The sequence below is a fragment of the Rattus norvegicus genome, chromosome 16 (assembly GCF_021556685.1).
Source record: "Rattus norvegicus strain SHRSP/BbbUtx chromosome 16, alternate assembly SHRSP_T2T, whole genome shotgun sequence".
NCBI lineage: Eukaryota > Metazoa > Chordata > Mammalia > Rodentia > Muridae > Rattus > Rattus norvegicus.
The window spans coordinates 60837923-60857509 of record NC_141549.1 but is presented as its reverse complement, the minus strand read 5'-3'; the positions used below and the strand labels follow the sequence as shown (position 1 = coordinate 60857509).

Genomic DNA, 19587 nt, shown 5'->3' with positions numbered 1-19587 from the left:
AATATTCCATTGTGTAGATGTACCACATTTTCTGTATCCATTCCTCTGTTGAAAGGCATCTGGATTCTTTCCAGCTTCTGGCTATTATAAATAAGGCTTCTATGAACATAGTGGAGTATGTGTCTTTGTTATATGTTGGGGCATCTTTTGGGTATATGCCCAAGAGAGGTATAGCTGGGTCCTCAGGTAGTGCAATGTCAAATTTTCTGAGGAAGCTTCAGGCTGATTTCCAGAATGGTTGTACCAGTCTGCAATCCCTGCAACAATGGAGGAGTATTCCTCTTTTTCCACATCCTCGCCAACATTTGCTATCGCCGGAGTTTTAGATCTTAGCCATTCTGACTGGTGTGAGGTGGAATCTCAGGGTTGTTTTGATTTGCGTTTCCCTTAGGACTAAAGATATTGAACATTTCTTTGGGTACTTCTAAGACATTTGGCATTCCTCAGCTGTGAATTCTTTGTTTACCTCTGAACCCCGTTTTTTAATAGGGTTATTTGTCTCCCTGCAGTCTAACTTTGTGAGTTCTTTGTATATTTTGGATATAAGCCCTCTATCTGTTGTAGGATTGGTAAAGATTTTTCCCAATCTGTTGGTTGCCATTTTGTCCTAGCAACAGTGTCCTTTGCCTTACAGAAGCTTTGTAGTTTTATGAGATCCCATTTGTTGATTCTTGATCTTACAGCATAAGTCATTGGTGTTTAGTTCAGGAAATTTTCTCCAGTGCCCATGTGTTTGAGATTCTTCCCCACTTTTCTTCTATTAGTTTGAGTGTATCTGGTTTGATGTGGAGGTTCTTGATCCACTTGGACTTATACTTTGTACAGGGTGATAAGAATGGATCCATCTGCATTCTTCTACATGCTGACCTCCAGTTGAACCAGCACCATTTACTGAAAATGCTATCTTTTTTTCATTGGATGGCTTTAGCTACTTTGAAAAAAATCAAGTGACCATAGGTGTGTGGGTTCATTTCTGGGTCTTTGGTTCTATTCCACTAGTCTATCTGCCTGTTTCTGTACCAATACCATACAGTTTTTATCACTGTTGCTTTGTAATACTGCCTGAGTTCAGGGATTGTGATTCCCCTGGAAGTTTTTTTATTGTTGAGGATAGTTTCAGCTATCCTTTTTTTTTTTATTCTAGATGAATTGTTCTGTCTAGCTCTATGAAGGATTGAATTGGAATTTTGATGAGGATTGCATTGAATGTGTAGATTGCTTTTGGTAAAATGGCCATTTTTAATATATTAATCCTGCCAATCCATCTTTCCTTCTTCTGAGATCTTGTTCAATTTCTTTCTTCAGAGGCTTGAAGTTCTTATCATACAGATCTTTCACTTGCTTGGTTAAAGTCACACCGAGGTATATTATATTATTTGGGACTATTATGAAGGGTGTCATTTCCCTAATTTCTTTCTAGGCTTGTTTCTCTTTTGTGTAGAGGAAGGCTACTGATTTATTTGAGTTAATTTTATACCCAGCCACTTTGCTGAAGGTGTTCATCAGGTTTAATAGTTCTCTGGTGGAACTTTTGGGATCACTTAAATATACTATCATATCATCTGCAAATAGTGATATTTTGACTTCTTCCTTTCCTATCTGTATCTTTTGATCTCCTTTTGTTGTCTGATTGCTCTGGCTAGGACTTGGAGAACCATATTGAATAAATATGGAGAGAGTGGGCAAACTTGTCTAGTCCCTGATTTCAGTGGGATTGCTTCAAGTCTCTCTCAATTTAGTTTAATATTAGCTACTGGTTTGCTGTATATGGCTTTTACTATGTTTAGGTACAGGCCTTGAATTCCTGTTCTTTCCAGGCTTAAATCATGAAGGGGTGTTCAATTTTGTCAAATGCTTTCTGAGCATCTAATGAAATGATCATGTGTTTTTTATCTTTCAGTTTGTTTATATAGTGGATTATGTTGATGATTTTCTGGATATTAAACCATCCCTGCATACCTGGGATCAAGCCTACTTGATCATGATGGATGATTGTTTTGATGTGCACTTGAATGCAGTTTGCAAGAATTTTATTGAGTATTTTTGCATCGATATTCATAAGGGAAAATGGTCTGAAGTTCTCTTTCTTTGTTGGATCTTTGTGTGGTTTAGGTATAAGAGTAATTGTGGCTTCATAGAAGGAATTCGGTAGTGCTCCATCTGTTTCAATTTTGTGGAATAGTTTGGATAGTATTGGTATGAGGTCTTCTATGAAGGTCTGATAGAATTCTGCACTGACAGCTTTCTTAGACTCTGTTGAGTAGTCTGGTGTAATTCTGATAGGTCTGACTTTATATGTTACTTAACCTTTTCCCTTACTGCTTTTAATATTTTTTCTTTGTTTTGTGCATTTGGTGTTTTGACTATTATGTGTCAGGAGCAGTTTTTTTCTGGTCCAATCTATTTGGAGTTCTGTAGGCTTCTTGTATGTTTATGGGCATCTCTTTCTTTAGGTCAGGGACGTTTTCATCTATGATTTTGTTGAAGATATTTACTGGTCCTTTGAGCTGGGAGTCTTCACTCTCTTCTATACCTATTATCCTTAAGTTTGATCTTCTCATAATATTCTGGATTTCCTGTATGTTTTGGTCCAGTAGCTTTTTCTGTTTTACATTATCTTTGACAGTTGTGTCGATGATTTCTATGGAATCTTCTGCTCCTGAGATTCTCTCTTCTATCTCTTGTATTCTGTTGGTGATGCTTGTATCTACGGCTCCTTGTCTCTTCTTTTGGTTTTCTAAATCCAGGGTTGTCTCCCTTTGTGCTTTCTTTATTGGTTCTATTTGCATTTTTAATTCCTTCACCTGTTTGGTTGTGTTTTCCTGTAATTCTTTCGGGGATTTTCGTATTTCCTCTCTAAAGGCTTCTACTTGTTTATTTGTTTTTCCCTGCATTTCTGTAAGGGAGTTCCTTATGTCCTTCTTGAAGTCCTCCATCATCATCATCAAATGTGATTTTAAATCTAGATCTTGCTTTCTGGTGCGTTTGGATATTCAGTGTTTGCTTTGGTGGGAGCAAATTGGGCTCCGATGATGCCATGTAATCTTGGTTTCTGTTGCTTGGGTTCCTGTGCTTGCCTCTTACCATCAGGTTTTCTCTGGTGTTACCTTGTTCTGCTATTTCTGACAGTGGCTAGACTGTCCTATAGGCCTGTGTGTCAGGAGTGTTATAGACCTGCTTTCCTGTTCTCTTTTAACCAGTTATGGGCACAGAGTGTTCTGCTTTCAGGCATGTAGTCGTTCCTGTCTACTGGTCTCCAGAAGTTCCTGTGGGCGTGTGTCCTGAGTCCAACAGGCAGGTCACTTGGAGCAGAAAAGTTGGTCTTACCTCTGGTCTCAGGCCTGAAGTCACTCCTAGGGACTGGCTTTCAGCTCTCCATGATGGCAGCAACCAGAACAGCCTGCCTTGCCTTCTCTCAGGTCCCTGTGCACAGGGGGCCCAGATGGCACTAGGAGTTTTCCTCTAGAGTCACAAACGTGGGCAGAGAATAGTCTCCTCTGGCTTCCCAGGTGTGTCTGTCCCTCTGAAGGTCTTGCTGTCCCTCCCAAGGGATTTGGGTGCAGGGAGCTGTTTAACCGGGTCCCTTCAGATCCAGGTGCAATCTAGACCACAGGTTCCTGCAGCTTGTGCTCCCCTATCTTCCTGTTCCCAGACGCCCTATACAATTTCCACTTGGGCCAGGGATATGGGCAAAGGTGGGCAGTACTGGATGTCTCTCCTGACCTGCAGTCTCAGGAGTGCCCACCTGTCTGGGTGATGAGCTCTCTCTCCCACAGGGTTTGGGAGCTGGGAGCTGTGGGCCAGGATCCTCGAGGTTCGGGCTCCAGCTAGAAACCTGAAGTGTCCGGTCCCAGAGGAATTTTGCCTTTGTGTGTTCTGAGTTCACCAGGTAGGTCACTTGGAGCAGAAAAGTTGGTCTTACCTCTAAGTCTTGGGCCTGAAGTCACTCCTCTTGACATTAATTTTTAAAAAGATTGGTCATTGTGTATTCAGATAAAACTTCCTGGGTAACCGTTCTTATTATTTCATGAAATGGCACACTGTTAAAGAGCATGTGTGATATGTAAAGTTACAAAATCAGTACAAAGCAAATGCAAGGTGGGGGGGAGGGGCTGGAGAGATGGCTCAGTGGTTAAGAGCACTGACTGCTCCTCAGAGAGAGGTCCAAAATTCAATTCCCAGCAACAACATGGTGGCTCGCAACCATCTGTAATGGGATCTGATGCCCTCTTCTGGTGTGTCTGAAGACAGCTACAGTGTACTTATATAAAATAATAAATAAATCTTTAAAAAAAGGTGTGGGGGGGTGGCTGGAGAGATGGCTCAATGTTTGAGAGCACTGGTTGTCCTTCCAGACATCCTGAGTTCAAATCCCAGCAACCACACAGTGGCTCACAACCATCTATCTATAAGGGAGTCTGATGCCCTCTTCTGACCTGCCGGTGTATATGCAGCAGAGCACACATAAAATAAAATAAATAAAAAATAAAATAAATAAAATTTAAAAAAAGAGAGGTTGTAGAGGAAATGACTTTGTTCAACACTTCAGGTTTCTACTCTCATGTCCAAAACCATGAATAAGAGAAATCAGCTTATTCTGACAGTGCAAGAAGACCTGCTTGTTTTTTTTTTCCCCTTTCACTTCTGTTTTGTGTTTGAGTATCCTTAAATAAGAGCACAAATAGGAAGAATGACTTTATGAAATTCATAGGCAAATGGATGGAACTGGAAAATATCATCCTGAGTGAGGTAACCCAATCACAGAAAAACACACATGGTATGCACTCATTGATAAGTAGATATTAGCCCAAATGCTCAAATTACCGTAAATGTACAGAACACATGAAACGGATGTTTCATGAGAAGGATGACGAAAATGTGGATGCTTCACTTCTTCTTTAAAAGGGGAACAAGAATACCCTTGGGAGGGAATAGGGAGGCAAAGTTTAGAACAGAGGCTGAAGGAACACCCATTCAGAGCCTGCCCCACATGTGGCCCATACATAAACATATACAGCCACCAAACTAGATAAGTTGGATGAAGCAAAGACGTGCAGGGCTACAGGAACCAGATGTGTAGATCTGTCCTGAGAGACACAGCCAGAATACAGCAAATACATAGGCAAATGCCATAATTAAACCACTGAACTGAGAACGGGACCCCAGTTGAAGGAATCAGAGTAAGGACTGAAAGAACTTGAAGGGGCTTGAGAGCCCATATGAACAACAATGCCAACCAACCAGAGCTTCCAGGGACTAAGCCACTATCCAAAGACTATATATGGACTGACCCTGGGCTCCAACTTCATAGGTAGTAATGAATAGCCTAGTATGGGCAACATTGGGGAAGAAGCCCTTGGTCCTGCCAAGGCTGGACCCCCAGTGAAAGGGATTGTTGGGAAGAGGGCAGTAATGGGGGGAGGATGTGGAGGGGAACACCCATACAGAAGGGGGGAGGGGTTAGCGGGATGTCAGCATGGAAACTAGGAAAAGGACTAACATTTGAAATGTAAATAAGAAATACCCAATTTAATAAAGATGGGAAAAAAAAGAAATAATCCAGTGGTCAGAGACTTGAAAAAACAAGTTGTTTTTTTTTTTTTAATTTTTAAATGGCAGATGAGGTTTGGTTAATCAGACCTGCAATATTGTGATGTGAACACATCGAAAATGTTAAAAAAAAATCATCTTGTAACTTTCCATAGCAGAGTGTGCCTGTAATCTCAGCGCTCAGGAGGCCAAGATAGGCGGATCATGATGTTGAGATCAGACTGAGCCATGTGGTGAGACCAATCTCATGAGCAAATTTAAAAAAACAGTTTCTTATTTAAGGGTTGGAGATGATAGTTAATATTGCCAATTTGACAGAAACTGGAATTACTTGGGAGACAAACCTTTGGGATTATCTGAATGGGAGGCTCTAGAGTACATTAAATAAGGTAAAATACCAACCATAATTGTGGGAGGCACCTACACAAGTTCTGGGTTTCCAGGACTCGATACAATGGAGAAAAGGTGCTCAGCAGCCATGTTTCTCCCTGTGCTTCCTACCCAGGGAGGGAGCATGGCCAGCTGTCTCAGACTCAAAAGTCCATAGCTTCCCTGCTATGATGTAAGACACCTTCAAACTGTGGGTCCAAGCAAGCCCTTCTATAAGGTCCGTTTGTCAGAACCATTAAGGAAGCTAATAGTTGGTGCAACTCAGTGTCACAGCATTTACCTAACTATACAAGACCTTGGGTCTGCTGCTACCTGGAATAAACGTCAGATTTAAAAATTTCAAAATAGGGGTTGGGGATTTAGCTCGGTGGTAGAGCGCTTGCCTGGGAAGCGCAAGGCCCTGGGTTCGGTCCCCAGCTCCGAAAAAAAAGAACCAAAAAAAAAATTTCAAAATATTAATTAAGGATCTGTTAGATTTCTTAGTACATATTAATAAACATTATTCAACTTGTTACTTTTCGTGATCAGAACACTCATGTCCTTTGGGTGCATTCCTGTAGGTGACAGCGTGGTTATCAGAAACGGGAGGGATCAGGGGTCACTGTGGAAGAAGAGGTGTAAAGAATTCACGGTGGTAGCTGACCCCTTCTTCCACAATGATCCCTGAGACCGCCATTTCTGCATGTCAGTCACAGTAGCTGTGACAGCATGCACAATACTGGTTCATGCCCAAGCCAGGCTAAATCATGCCATGAAGAGGGAGAATTTGGCAAGAGGCTCCATCCCAAGCCAAGAAGTTGCAGACAGTTGACAGCTGCAGAGAGAGAGTCAATAACTCCTGGTAAGTTGACCAGGCTCCAGTGGTCATATCCACAAATATGTGGCTAACACAAACTGATCTTTACTTATTTAGACAGACACAAAGTTGAGGTGGGCATGGGAGCAAGAGTAGATCTGGGAAGAGTTGGGAGGAGAGTAAATAGGATCCAAATACATCATATGAAAAATCTCAAAGAACTAATAAAATAATTTAAAAATTAATATTAAAAATAAATGAATATCACAGAAGAGAGTTTTGCTTAAATGATAATTTATAATAGAGCAATTTTACTAGAGACTAAGAGTCATGCTATAAACCACATCGAGTTTTATGAAAATATTGTGCATAGAAAACTGAATCCTGTGTTCAGTCACAATTGATGCCATTCCAGTGGAAGTGAAACTTCAACTCCCACAAAATATCATTAGGAATATAGCCTTTTTGCTACACATTCACATTACAGACATTTAAATGGCTTTACATTATTTCTGGAATTCACATATTTTACTCTGCGTATTATTCAGGGTATGAGGGCTTATGGGAGGAATAAAATAAGAGTAACTTTAGTACCTTAGGCAATGATTAAGAGTGACTAGCTTCAGCATCAATGCAAGTGTGTATAGATGCCTCGGGCATGTCCTGTGCAGTCAAGTTAAGTGTTTTTCTAGGGAACTGATCTCAAGACTCCATTCCTAACCATTGCATGCTTCTAGAAAAACAGATTGAGGAAGCCAAATAATAAGTTGCCAACCTTTACTTACAAGGTACTTTAATGTGAACAAAATATGTAATACTGTGTTCTTATAAAGTAGAATTTCTCATTGTAGCTCAGAAGGCAGTGGTTTATAACTAGATATGGGGTGCTGGGAGATATTCTGTTGCTCAGAGGTTATGAAAGGATATGAAGTAGGTATCTTCTCTCTGTCCAAACCCCTGGACATACTGGATAAATTTCAAATTTGCTAGTATAAATCCTGGAAAGAATTATGTTGACACCCCTCCCCCCTTTCTGATTGGAACTGGTGGAGTTCAGGTTCTGACAGTCAGTGGGAAGAGGGATGAACAGGACAAGCTATGAATCCATTGCTGATTTAAATGTGAATTTACAAGACATATCAGTAATATTGTTAAGGCTCTATTTATTATGTTAGGAGAATGATGTATGCTTTTATTAACAAGTGATATAAGAAACACAACTGTCATAAATTGGTAGCATTTGTCAAATTTACTGAGAGCTGCTCCTGTTCCTGGACACTATTTTAGTAGATCATCACTAGTGCTACCATGAAAAGCACACTTTGAAATTGAGAAAAAGAAGACACAGTAAGTGCAAAGAGGCATCAAAGCAGCTAGCGCTACAGGAAAGTGCGAAGACCGAGTCAGTTACTGAAATAAAGGTAGACTATGAGCAGGTAGCTCTTCCCAAGGTGCACATAAGTAGTTTTTATTAGTGATAATGGAAGTCTTGAGAGCACTTCCAGGAAGACAGTGTGTCTGAGTAATTGACTTGAGGTGGGTAAGGCAAGCAATACACACAGTAGTTATGATGGCGGAAACATAAACACAGATGACGCAGTAGTATACTTTTTGGAATTTGACCTAATCTATACATTTTTAGCTCCTTGAGACCTTCCAATTTATAAGGCTCATTCTGGAAAATAAAATTACTAATTACAAATCTACTCTCTCCACCTCCATATTTAATATCTGCAGGGTTTCTATGCATAAAATAGTTGACTAGTGTGGAAGCATTACAGAGCCACAAGAATTGGGAAACTGAGAGGCATGGCTTTGGGTTGTGCTGCTTTCCATTATTAGAAGTTCACCTTAGATTCCAGCTCCTTAAATGTTGATAGCAATAGCATTTACCCCACTGGCTTTCTGAGCACTAGGTTTAAAATGCACCAAAAGCACCTGATATACAACAAGTGACCTCTGAATATCCATTAATATAATTAGCAAATGATGGGAGAAGGGTTTAACTTTAATCAACTGAGTATTTTCAGAAATCAGAAGTCAATTTAAGATCAATTGAATTTTCAGTATAAATAAAAGCAATTATATTATTTTTCATATCATTTTATGAGGTTCAAAAGTAAATAACCCAAAATTTACTTCCTATCTCTCTTGTTCTCAAGTAGAGCATGCTGACACACCACAGATAAGCAACAGGACTCTTTTGAACGGTGCCTCACACTGTGTTTACTTACATGGTTCCCTTGCTTGATTGAAACACCCTTTCTAGCTAGCAAGGCAATGGAACATGCCATTTTTCACTTTTCATTATACATTATCAAAGGTTAGATAATTGATACTCATGAACAGAGCATTCGGCATCTGTTTTTATCTAAAGAAAAACACAGAGCCTTCTTCACTAATTTAAAAAGTTCAGGTTAATATCCCACACTTAACCTTATAAGTGCAGTTTTGGATGTAAAATGACTTAAGGACTGGAATTTCTACAATTTGCCTGCCAGCACATCTGATCAAGGTCATTCTGTATGATGCCAGAATTGTCCACAGTAATGCTGGTGGCCTAAGAAAAGAGTCACCCACCCTCCATACCACAGGCCAATTAAGCCACAGGCTTAAATCCAGGTTTCTCTAGATGTTTGCACAGAATAACCAGTCTGCTAGTATTGCAGACTCCCAGAATCACTAATTCCATCTTTCTTGTTCCTCAGGGCCATATTTCATAATATTTTGGAGGCATGAAGGCAGAGACACAGCCTTGTACCAGTAACAGTACCAATTTGTAGCTGTCCTTTTTAGAACGTGCTCAACAGAAATGTCTTGGGCTCACGTTCCGTCCTGCACAGCCTAGACTTGTTTTATTAGTTTGACATTTCGTTCTGACCCCTGTCAACATATCTGGCCTCTGGTTTAGCTGCCTCTCTTTCTTATAACTAACACTCTTCTGCTTTGCTAAGACAAACTCACTGCCTTGTGTCCTGGGCACACATGCAATTGCTTCATATAACATAGACATCTTGTCTTATTCAACAACACTTCTCATTTTATTCAAGACATACATTTGGCTCCTGCCATTTCTGTTTTTCATTCGGTCCTAACATGATTAGGGATGTAACATGACTGCATAATACAAACAAGGAACAGATGTTCTGTTAAAAAAGACTGCTGTGAACTGTTCTTAAGACTTTAAAAGGTCTTCATGACTTTACAGACATCTTCACACACCTTTTGGTCCTCACAACAACCCTGTGAGGTAGGAATTAACATGATCATTAGCAGAGCATAAAATAGGAAAATGAGATATACCCAGGCATACAATTAGTAATCTGCTACTATCTTAGTGTTGTGGACCTTAGGGTTTGTGTTAAAGCACAAAGCATGAAGTCCTGTAAAATATGCTCTGTTTATTCCCAGAGAGGTAACAACATGGGATATTGTATCTTTATTATTACTGCATTTTATTTTCATTCTCTTGTTTTGAATTTTCTTCTTTATTATAACTTATACAAAATATCTCCATTTCTACTGCAATATTTATTTCCCAGTATATATACTTAAAATATAAAAGGTAAGCAAATACAAAGAGCTTTCTAGAAAGTAAACAAGCATTGCTTTTTTTTATGATCAAAATGTTTTTGTTTGAAATCGATAAGCAATTATTGAAGTAAAGTTTGATTTACATAAACAGACACACACATACACACACACACGATTTGGGGAATAAAAAGCTGGAAAAGTGAAACAAGCAATGCAAATAAAGCTATTTTTAATATACTAGAGTACTAAAGTTATTTATCTCCTCTCAATATCTATATAGCTTTATTTTTTCCTGGGATAGTTCTCTCTGGTTTGTTTATAACTGGTATATTTGTATCTTCTTCTTTTTTTTTTTTTTTGGAGCTGGGGATCGAACCCAGGGCCTTGCGCTTCCTAGGCAAGCGCTCTACCACTGAGCTAAATCCCCAACCCCTATTTGTATCTTCTAAGGGTAATTAGTTTTATAAAGTTAGGAAACACATATTTATAGCTGTTAAGTTGGGCTCCAATTGGTACCCAATAAACTGATGCTAAATGAATTAGTGAATGAATGGATGGACAGACCTCTATTCCCATCCCTATTTGTATTTGAGGAAAACATCCTACATTTCAAGAACCAATATTCAATCAATCAATATTCAGTTAAGATTTCCCTAGAATCCAATGGGATTCTGCACAATTAGGTGAGGGGAACAGCAGAAGGTCTGAAGGAGGCAGGAACATTCCTCTAGTCAACATGTGGGGCATCTAGGTAAAGGGTGACAGGGGATGGGGAAAAGGTAGCAGAGTGCACAATGATGTACTTTTGGCATTGGAGGCCCAAACAGCACCCAGGGTCAGAAGAGGAAGTCATGGAGAAGCCAGGCATGACATGACACAGGAACCAATGTCATTTGGAGGAGTTGCAAAAGGATCCCAGTCACTTGTGCGGATGACTTGTCCAGAGGTGAAATGTCTTTAAGCAGATGATAGTAGAGTGCTCTGCCCAGCCCAGCTGATCTTAAAAGGGTCTTGCCCCAATAGGAACAGGGAGTTATACTGATCCAGACATGCACATAAAAGAGGAAATCATTATTATTTTGTTATATTTAAATCATACCCAAATTAAAAAAAATGTACACTGAGTTCATTCAATACAAAGTTTAAAGATTATAATTAAAATGTGAAGAATTGGACAATTCTATACAGAATAATCTGTAGCACTAGTTTTGAGGCACTTGCCAGACTTCATTGTAAAATGCATATAACCTTTAAAGAATTCTAGTAAATCCTCTATTTAATAACAGTCTCACAAAATGGCATGTGGAAATGTTGTGTGTAGCATTGCCTAATAAAGTAAATAAAAACAAGCGAAAATTATTGACTGTTCAAGAATAGGGAAATAAACAACTAATTTGAGGCAATTGTGGTATCTCTGTAATTTAGGATATCTACTCACTGAAAGGAAAAGGTCAAAGCACATGCGATTACATATTAGACATAGAAAACCAGGACCTATTCTGCTAGATGTATAGGCATATTATTATTTCTTTTTTTGGAGTACTTTGGAATTGTCTTTCCATTCTCCTTGGGGACACATATAGAAGAACCCAGAGGCTGTATGTGGTCATACACGAAATAGTTTTTACTGCTTTCTCAGTACTCAGTCCAAAATAGGCATGCAAATTTGTAATTTAAATTTCTAGACATAGCTGAAAAATTATTACAAGCATTTGGTAACTGTGAAAAAGAGAAAGCAGCGTGGTTTTTCACTGTATAGACTAAAAGTGGATATGCTCCTTACATGCCAAACTCAACTGCAATCATGTTTCAAAGCTCAAAGAAAGCCCCAGGAAAACAAAATAAAGTCAAAATGATTTATATAAAAGTATGAGAAAATAAAAAGAGAAACAAAGGTGCACAGAAAATTAAAGACTAGAGGCTAAGAGATCAACTGAATTTAAATGGGATGAAAGAGAAAGGAGATAGAGGTGGTTAACAAGCATCCAACAGAAAACTTGTCACTTGAAAAAATATATGGGCAAAGGGATGTGTTTGTGTTGCCTTAATATGTTAAGAGCAGTGGGGAAAATACTAAAGTTCTGAGAAATCCACCACTCCTGTATGTTGTTCAGCTCTAAATGTCACAAAGGTTGAGTTAGACTCTGGTAGTTCATCACAATGATAAACTTATACAGTCTAAGTGTGCCATCTGTAAGTAATTATTTTGGATAACCAACTAATGCTGATTATATATTTTAAAAATGATTACACAGCAAAGTATTTTTTAATAAAGATTTTTGCCATGATCTGTCTAAACGCATGAGCAGAGTATGGCTGTTGTTCACACCAGACGTGCTTATATTATGTATCTCACATGTAGACTTTCTTAGGAAAACAAAAGAGGTGCTCTTTGATTTTAAGAATCTAAGAGTATGTGTGTGGCTTCATTATTCACAATGAATATGTTGAAGTATATTCATCATATATATATACATATATATATACATATATATATATATATATATATATATATATATATATATTACTGATGGCCTAGCAAACAGTAGCCATGTAGGCTGATATTTCATATTTAATGTCTGATGCCCAGGTTTTGTGGAATCCAGTAAGAAACCTGCATTCCATTAATGAAGCTCACTGACGTGAGGGATATTCCTCTGAAGGTAGGAAAGTCTTGGGTATGGAATATGACATTTTCAAGGTTTTACAAAAAAGAAACAAAACAAAAGCCCCAACTGCCACAGAACCACTTGGTCAAGGCCTTCAGGTTGTCCAAATGTCTATATATGTGTTATTCTTAAGCGTATTTAGTGTGGAAGGAGCCTGTGACTCTTTTCTATTCATGGGTTTGATTTCCCTTCAGTGGATAGAAATTGACTGGAAAATTGAATAATTTTCTATGTGTTTTTTTTTCTTTAGAAAATAGTGTTCATTAAAAAAATACAAGTGGGCAATGAGTTTGAAAGAGTTGTATAATCTAATCTGTCTGTCTTATTTCAATTAGCATGTTTTATTTGGAGAAAACCATGGCTTCTACAGAAGCTCTTTGGATCAGTGTTAAAATTCTCATCACCTGTTTTAAGCCTCTGCCCCTAATATCACAGTCTTACTTTGTTACAAAAACTGAAACAGGAAGCAAGGAGTTATAAACTTACTTGATATTCCTGCACGCCCCTTTTCTCCCTTTTGTCCTTTAGGTCCAGGAAATCCTTAGGATAAAAAAAAAAAAAAAAAAAAAAAAAAACAGGAAAAAAATCAGTTTAACTCAAAATAATGTTTTTCTTACTTTCTTTCTATCTTTATTCTTTTTCATTTTAGGGATACTGTAGACTGTACCCAAGGCCTGTGTATACTAAGCACATGCTGTATCACTGTGAGCTACAGTTTCACTCCACAAAATTTGCTTTAAATGGTGATAGGACACCACAAAACAAGGTAAAAATTTATAGCAACTTAGAGTTAGTGAAGTACAATAATCATTCCATGATGCTGATAAAGATGATCATTTTTAGAAGGCACACGTGAGTTTGGTATTAAACCATCTAAATTTACTTACAAGGGTGTGAAATTTTCCCAAAGAGACAACAGGGATTATAGTATGAGTTTTGCATAAGCATTCTCATTTTTCTCTTTCTCTGTATTTACCCACCTACACGATCCCAGCCTCTTCCAATCTATCCAAAATCTTCTATTTTCCCCAGTATAACTTTAGTTTTGGTATCATTATTTATTTCTTGGTAACAGAATATCCTAAAGATTGGACCCTAAAGTTCAGGGGCTTGTGGAATTCTGATAACTGTGTTCCTAAATGTTCACTGGTTCCTCAAACCTCTAGTCTAATAATATCTGGCAATGAGAACCCTGATCCATTTACAGGGGTCCAAAGTCCAAGTATTATATGAAGGTCAGTGACTCAAACTTATAAGTAAATGTGGAAATGTTGACGGTTTGGTTTTGCGAATGGTTTGCTACTTTGTCCTAAGTTCCACTTTAAATGATTCAGGAGATAATTATCTGGAACCAACGCGAGAGTTCCCCTGTGACAACTTAATCTCGCGAGAGTAGTTCTGTCTGACTATTAACTCTTCTTCCAAGAGGTATGGATGCCTCATGAGAGAAAGGTGCTTTTACACCCCGTTTTCTTGTATAAGACTATTTTATAAGAATTCCATGCAATGTATTTTGATCATATTTATCTCCTTCCCCAATTCCTCTCGGATCCACCATCGCCTCCCTACCCACACAGCTTCATGTCCATTTTTAAAACCACATCAAGTCCCACTTTTATTGCCCAACTATTCTTGTATATGGGGCCTGAAGTGGACCCTTTATGATACACCAAGGGTCACACGCTTAAAGATAATCCACTACCCCCCATCCCAAAGGTAGCCATTGTCAACAGTGACTTAGCTACTGATGATGAGACTTTGAACCCATCTACCCTAATACATAATTAGATCTTTGCTGTCGTGAGCTTGTACAGAAAACCTCTTTAAGAGCACAATTATTTTAAGGTTAATTTTAGGGTTCTAATACAAATTCTTTTGTTCCTTTTGTAATTTTGTGTTTTGTCTTTATCTCTGATTAGAATATTTATATGTACCTCTTAAAGATTTTTGGTCCCTAATTCACGAAACTTGTTTAAAAAATGTAATCTGTATAAAATAGGTTGAGACTTGAAGCACTTAAGCTGCATAAATTACACAATTGAAATAATTTGTGATTTTATTTTAAATTAATCTATCATTAGTTAAATGAAAAATATTATGTATCAGAGCCCTATGCTAACTCTCAAGTTTTATTGCAATTTTTAATATATATATATATATATATATATAATTAAATGTGCTTTTCGTTTTGAGTAAATTATTTCAAGTATCATTAAATTGGCAAAATAATTGAGTCACACCAAAGAACCCAATGTTTTAATTTTTGAAGAGTACTCTTTGATGAAGACTATAAATCAATTTTCATATTGTTCAAAAAGAAAGGATTAAAAATCTAAAAGTATAAAGGGATGGAAGGGTTAAACCTATGAGTGCTTCATCAATTTTATTCTTCACAAAGAAGGAACCACAATATAAAACTCAATTTTAAAAATTCAGCTTGAACTTCATGCTCAGTAGAGAAGAAAGAACGCACAACTGCTGGCTGTGTTTCTATGCAATCTTGTCTCCTCCAGTGTATAACGAAGAAGAGGACCGCAGCCCTGAGGATACCCCGTGATCTTCTAACCATCGTGGCCTCTCCTCTAGACTCCTGCCAACCATGGGTGTATTTCCTGTCTCCATGGTCTGCCTTTTTCAGAAGTGCATGCCATTTGAGTCTTTCAGTTTTTAGTACTTTCAGACCAGCTTCTTTCCATTGGTAATGTACATTTAAGATTTCTCTGTGTCATTTTGTGGCCTGATTCTATGTTTCTCTCTGTCACTATGAATCAATTTTCTGCCTTCTTCACAGTTTATCTATCCATTCACATGCAATAAGTTGGTAGAGGTTGGATGAAGAGTTTATGGTATTTAGGTACATCACAGGGTCTCTTTGAGACTAAGACACTATTCTGTCTTATATTGATAGAGATAGATATGAAACACAAAGAACCCTAATGTACTCAATAGACTTTTGTCAATAATGAGGCTATGATTGGCTTAATACTTGTGTTAAATGATCCATGAAGACAAGGTGTTATAAGTTGTGCATTTGATGAGAGGTGTATGGGAACCGTATGCTTTCTTTGACATGTTCCTATAACCTAGAAGTATCTAAGAGTAATAACTATTAAAATTACCATAACAATATGGACTGCATTCTCTTGGTGTTACTTTCCTTTGAAAAGGGACTACATAAGCTTATTCTCTACTAATGCTGCTACATGAAGAGCATAATCCAATATCTGTGCATGTAATCAGTGGTAATAGCAATCATTATCTATGAAAAAGTTGAAAGGATTTCAGTGTTGATTCTTATGAGCTAGTAAGAGAAACCCATTTATTATGTTAGGAATTTTTTTTACCTGGGTCAAAACAAAATTTGGTAATTTATGTCTAAAGGGGCTTTACACTGCTACTTTTTCCTGGTCCTCTTTCCATTCTACTTAGTGCATGGTAGATAGCATCCTTCATAGCAAGCTATGACTGCGAAGTGTATAGATACTGTGTGTGTCTGTTGACTGTGATATGTGTACAGAACTATTTTCCTTTCATGCATAGGAACTTTTTTTCTGGTGGGCAAAAATCAATTCAAATTATTTTAGACTATGAAGCTAACTAACAGAGTGACACTGTTGATACTATGAAGAAAAACGTGTATTATGTAAGTATTTTAGAAACACTATTAATGATACAGTATTTATTTGCAAACTCTATGACAACAGTTATAGCATCACAATACCTACCTGACCTCCCTGCCTTTCCTGGTGCTCCTGGGTATCCTCGCCCACCAGGGAAGCCAACTGGTCCCTGATCACCTTTAGGACCTGGAGGACCTGCAGGGTTAATAAAGAAAAATATATTTAACAATTATTTTCGAACATATTTGAATGCCCAATAAATGAAATGAATCTCTGGGGAGAGTATGACGTTTTTCCTATCATTCATGTATTCAGTTGGAAGATAATATTAAATAATGACATGAACATACTACATTGAGCATGTTATAGATTGTCAATGAAACATTCATGGTCAGAAAAGACAACATTTTCAGTTTTATCCAGAAAGCTACTATAAGCAACCAAAAAATTTCAAGTGCAAGATATTTCTGTAGCCAGTATGATAAATATTTGAAGCTTGAACTTTTATTGTTCGTATTAGTAAAAATACAACACAATAAGAAGGATCCATGAGTGTTTACTTAAACACTATGCTCTTGAATTATTTATGGGTATGAAATGCACATATATATCTGTAGATTTTTAAAATGAAACATGAAAATTAACATTATTTTACCTCATATCTCTAAAGTAACTATAAAACATGTAGGAAAGGCTATTTCTATGAATGAAATTATTGTAGAGCTAAGCAATTTAACATAAGCTAACTTAATGGGAGGAGAAGCCCTTGGTTCTGCTAAGGCTGGATCCCCCAGTGTAGGGGGAATATCAGGGCAAGAAGGCGGGAAGGAAGGCGGGAAGGCAGGGATGATTGGGGAGGACGAACACCCTTACAAGATCCAGCAAGCAAAATTTACATGTATCTAATCCTCTGAGAAATATTTTCTATGCATTTATAAGTATATCTAAAACCAGACATATTATCTTCCAAAATATGTTAAGTTTAAGAAATATTTGACAAATATTTTAAAAATATTATTTAACTCATTATAAAACTTTGATTCCAGCAGAGATTAAGAAATTAACCTAAACAAATAGTGTAATATAGTAAAGAGGTATCATTATTTATGCAATAAATACCACTTGGCATATGTAGTGTATTATGTATATCAAATGTGACATAGTTTGTAGTGTATACTCACTAGACTTTTTAAAACATGTAACCTAAAATGGCTTAATTTACTCTACCTGAGCAAACCGTTAGCCATACCTTCTTTCGTTATGCAGTGAGATACCTGAACTTGTGGCTATTGAGAATTGTGGTTTACATCTAAAGTGTCCCCTTAAAAGGCTCTGATAGTAAAAGTTTGATGGTGTTATTGAGAGGTAAAGGGATCACAAGGGGCACTGACTTCATCAATGTATTAATCAACCAGTACTATCACAGATGAAGACTAGTAGGAGTTAACTTACATTCTGAAATCACCATGAGAGCAGACTCTATAACTGCTTCATTATTCCACACATCCACACATTATTGCATGCTATGAATGCACATATATATGAGCAATAGAGCATTCTCTCAAAGGGACTGATACTATAAAATGAATTATTACTATAATGTCTTAAGGAAAAGCACATTTTAATCTCTTGTGCACGCTAGAGGATGTGTAATGATTATAACATTGACTATTTAGGGCCTCTAGGGTAACCACAAAAGTATCTAAGACATTTCTTTCCTGCTGTGGGAGTAGGTGTTTGTTAAGGTGACTTTAATGAGTTAAATGATAGTCCACATAGGGTTTATGAAGGAGGGATCATTAGGATTGATCACTATCTATCCTTCAGTTCCTGGTTTTGGTATCACATTTGAAGCAATCCTATAGAGCATTAAACAGAATACAGATATTAAATGATGATAAAGCCTATGTTTTTTGAAGATTACATAGTTTCTGTTGTCCTGGGTCAAGTCAAATCACAACCCTTTACCTGAGAGGGTTATCTACTAGGAACTATAATTAACAGTTTTGTGACCTGTTAATAGACCTGCATAGTATCTATTTGTATCAATGAGTAGTGTTCTCAAAAGCCACTAGTTCCTTGTTGTTGCCATTTATCTTGACTGCCAACTTGATTCGATCTAGAATTTGATTTAAAAAATCCCCTGTGAGAGTTGGGGGCAGAGGGTCCTGTGAAGGCAGCTCTAAGGTGAATCAACTGAGGGAAAACCCTCTCCTAGAATCGTGGCTCCTACCAGCAACACAGTGGTTTCAAAATAGCAATGAGGAATGAAAAGCGGATGCTTTGCAACTTTGTTTTGGGCTGGTGAGTGTTTATCCTGATGCTATGACTACTGCTCTGGTTGTTGCTGATGCTGTGGCCAGCATTTTTTTCTGGACAGCAGACTCCAGCTTTGGGAGTCTCCAACATGAACGGAAGGACAGTTACTCTGCAAGAATAGCTCAAGCTTTTAGCCCTGGATTAGGTCAGCAGAAGAAGTTGGCATTAGGGATGGAGTAACCAACAAGTTCTCTGCCCTTTAAGCAGGAAGACAATGTTAGATTATCAGCCCCTATTTTATAAGCCAGTCCAATACTTTTTATAATATTCATGCATCAGTCTTTTTCCCTGGGTAAACCCAATTAATTTGGTAGGAGACAAGATGAAACATGGTATCTGTTTATACTACTAGAAAACACTTAATGTCTCAGATCCTATCTCACACAACCACAGTGCAGAAAAAAATGGAATAATGATTTTAAGGGGATGCTTTGTACAGGAAATCATGAGCTTCACTGATTTCTGTGTGTGCACTATATAGCTTTACCATTACGCTTCATAATTGATGGTAGGTTCTTACAGATCTTAATGATAGCAGCTTTGGGAGATAAATAATGTTTGCTGCTTCTCCTACTTAAGATATAAATATATTTTTCTTTAACTCTACAGAGCCTTCAACAAGTAGGTGGACCTTGCTAGATAAAAAATACAAATCTAATGTTAAAATCACACACTCACTGCCTTATAGAAAGATGAACACATACATGCT

General features: G+C 37.6%; 2 protein-coding genes across 4 annotated transcripts in view; both read right to left on the bottom strand.

Annotated features, from left to right (window-relative positions):
* Positions 1-19587, bottom strand: part of Erich1 (glutamate-rich 1) — a gene marked incomplete at its 5' end in the record, with an annotated part of 52793804 nt that overhangs the window by 22806854 nt on the left and 29967363 nt on the right.
* Positions 1-19587, bottom strand: part of Msr1 (macrophage scavenger receptor 1) — an 85784-nt gene that overhangs the window by 30887 nt on the left and 35310 nt on the right. For 2 of the 4 annotated variants that reach the window (XM_087588978.1, NM_001191939.2), the window contains exons 7-8: positions 16665-16754; positions 13426-13479 (exon numbers count right to left, since the gene is read on the bottom strand). In XM_087588978.1, the coding sequence (XP_087445104.1) occupies positions 13426-13479; positions 16665-16754 (144 nt within the window). Of the gene's footprint in view, positions 1-7882; positions 11309-13425; positions 13480-16664; positions 16755-19587 lie in introns of those variants that run through there. The other 2 variants (NM_001411777.1, XM_087588979.1) reach the window with 2 other exon arrangements.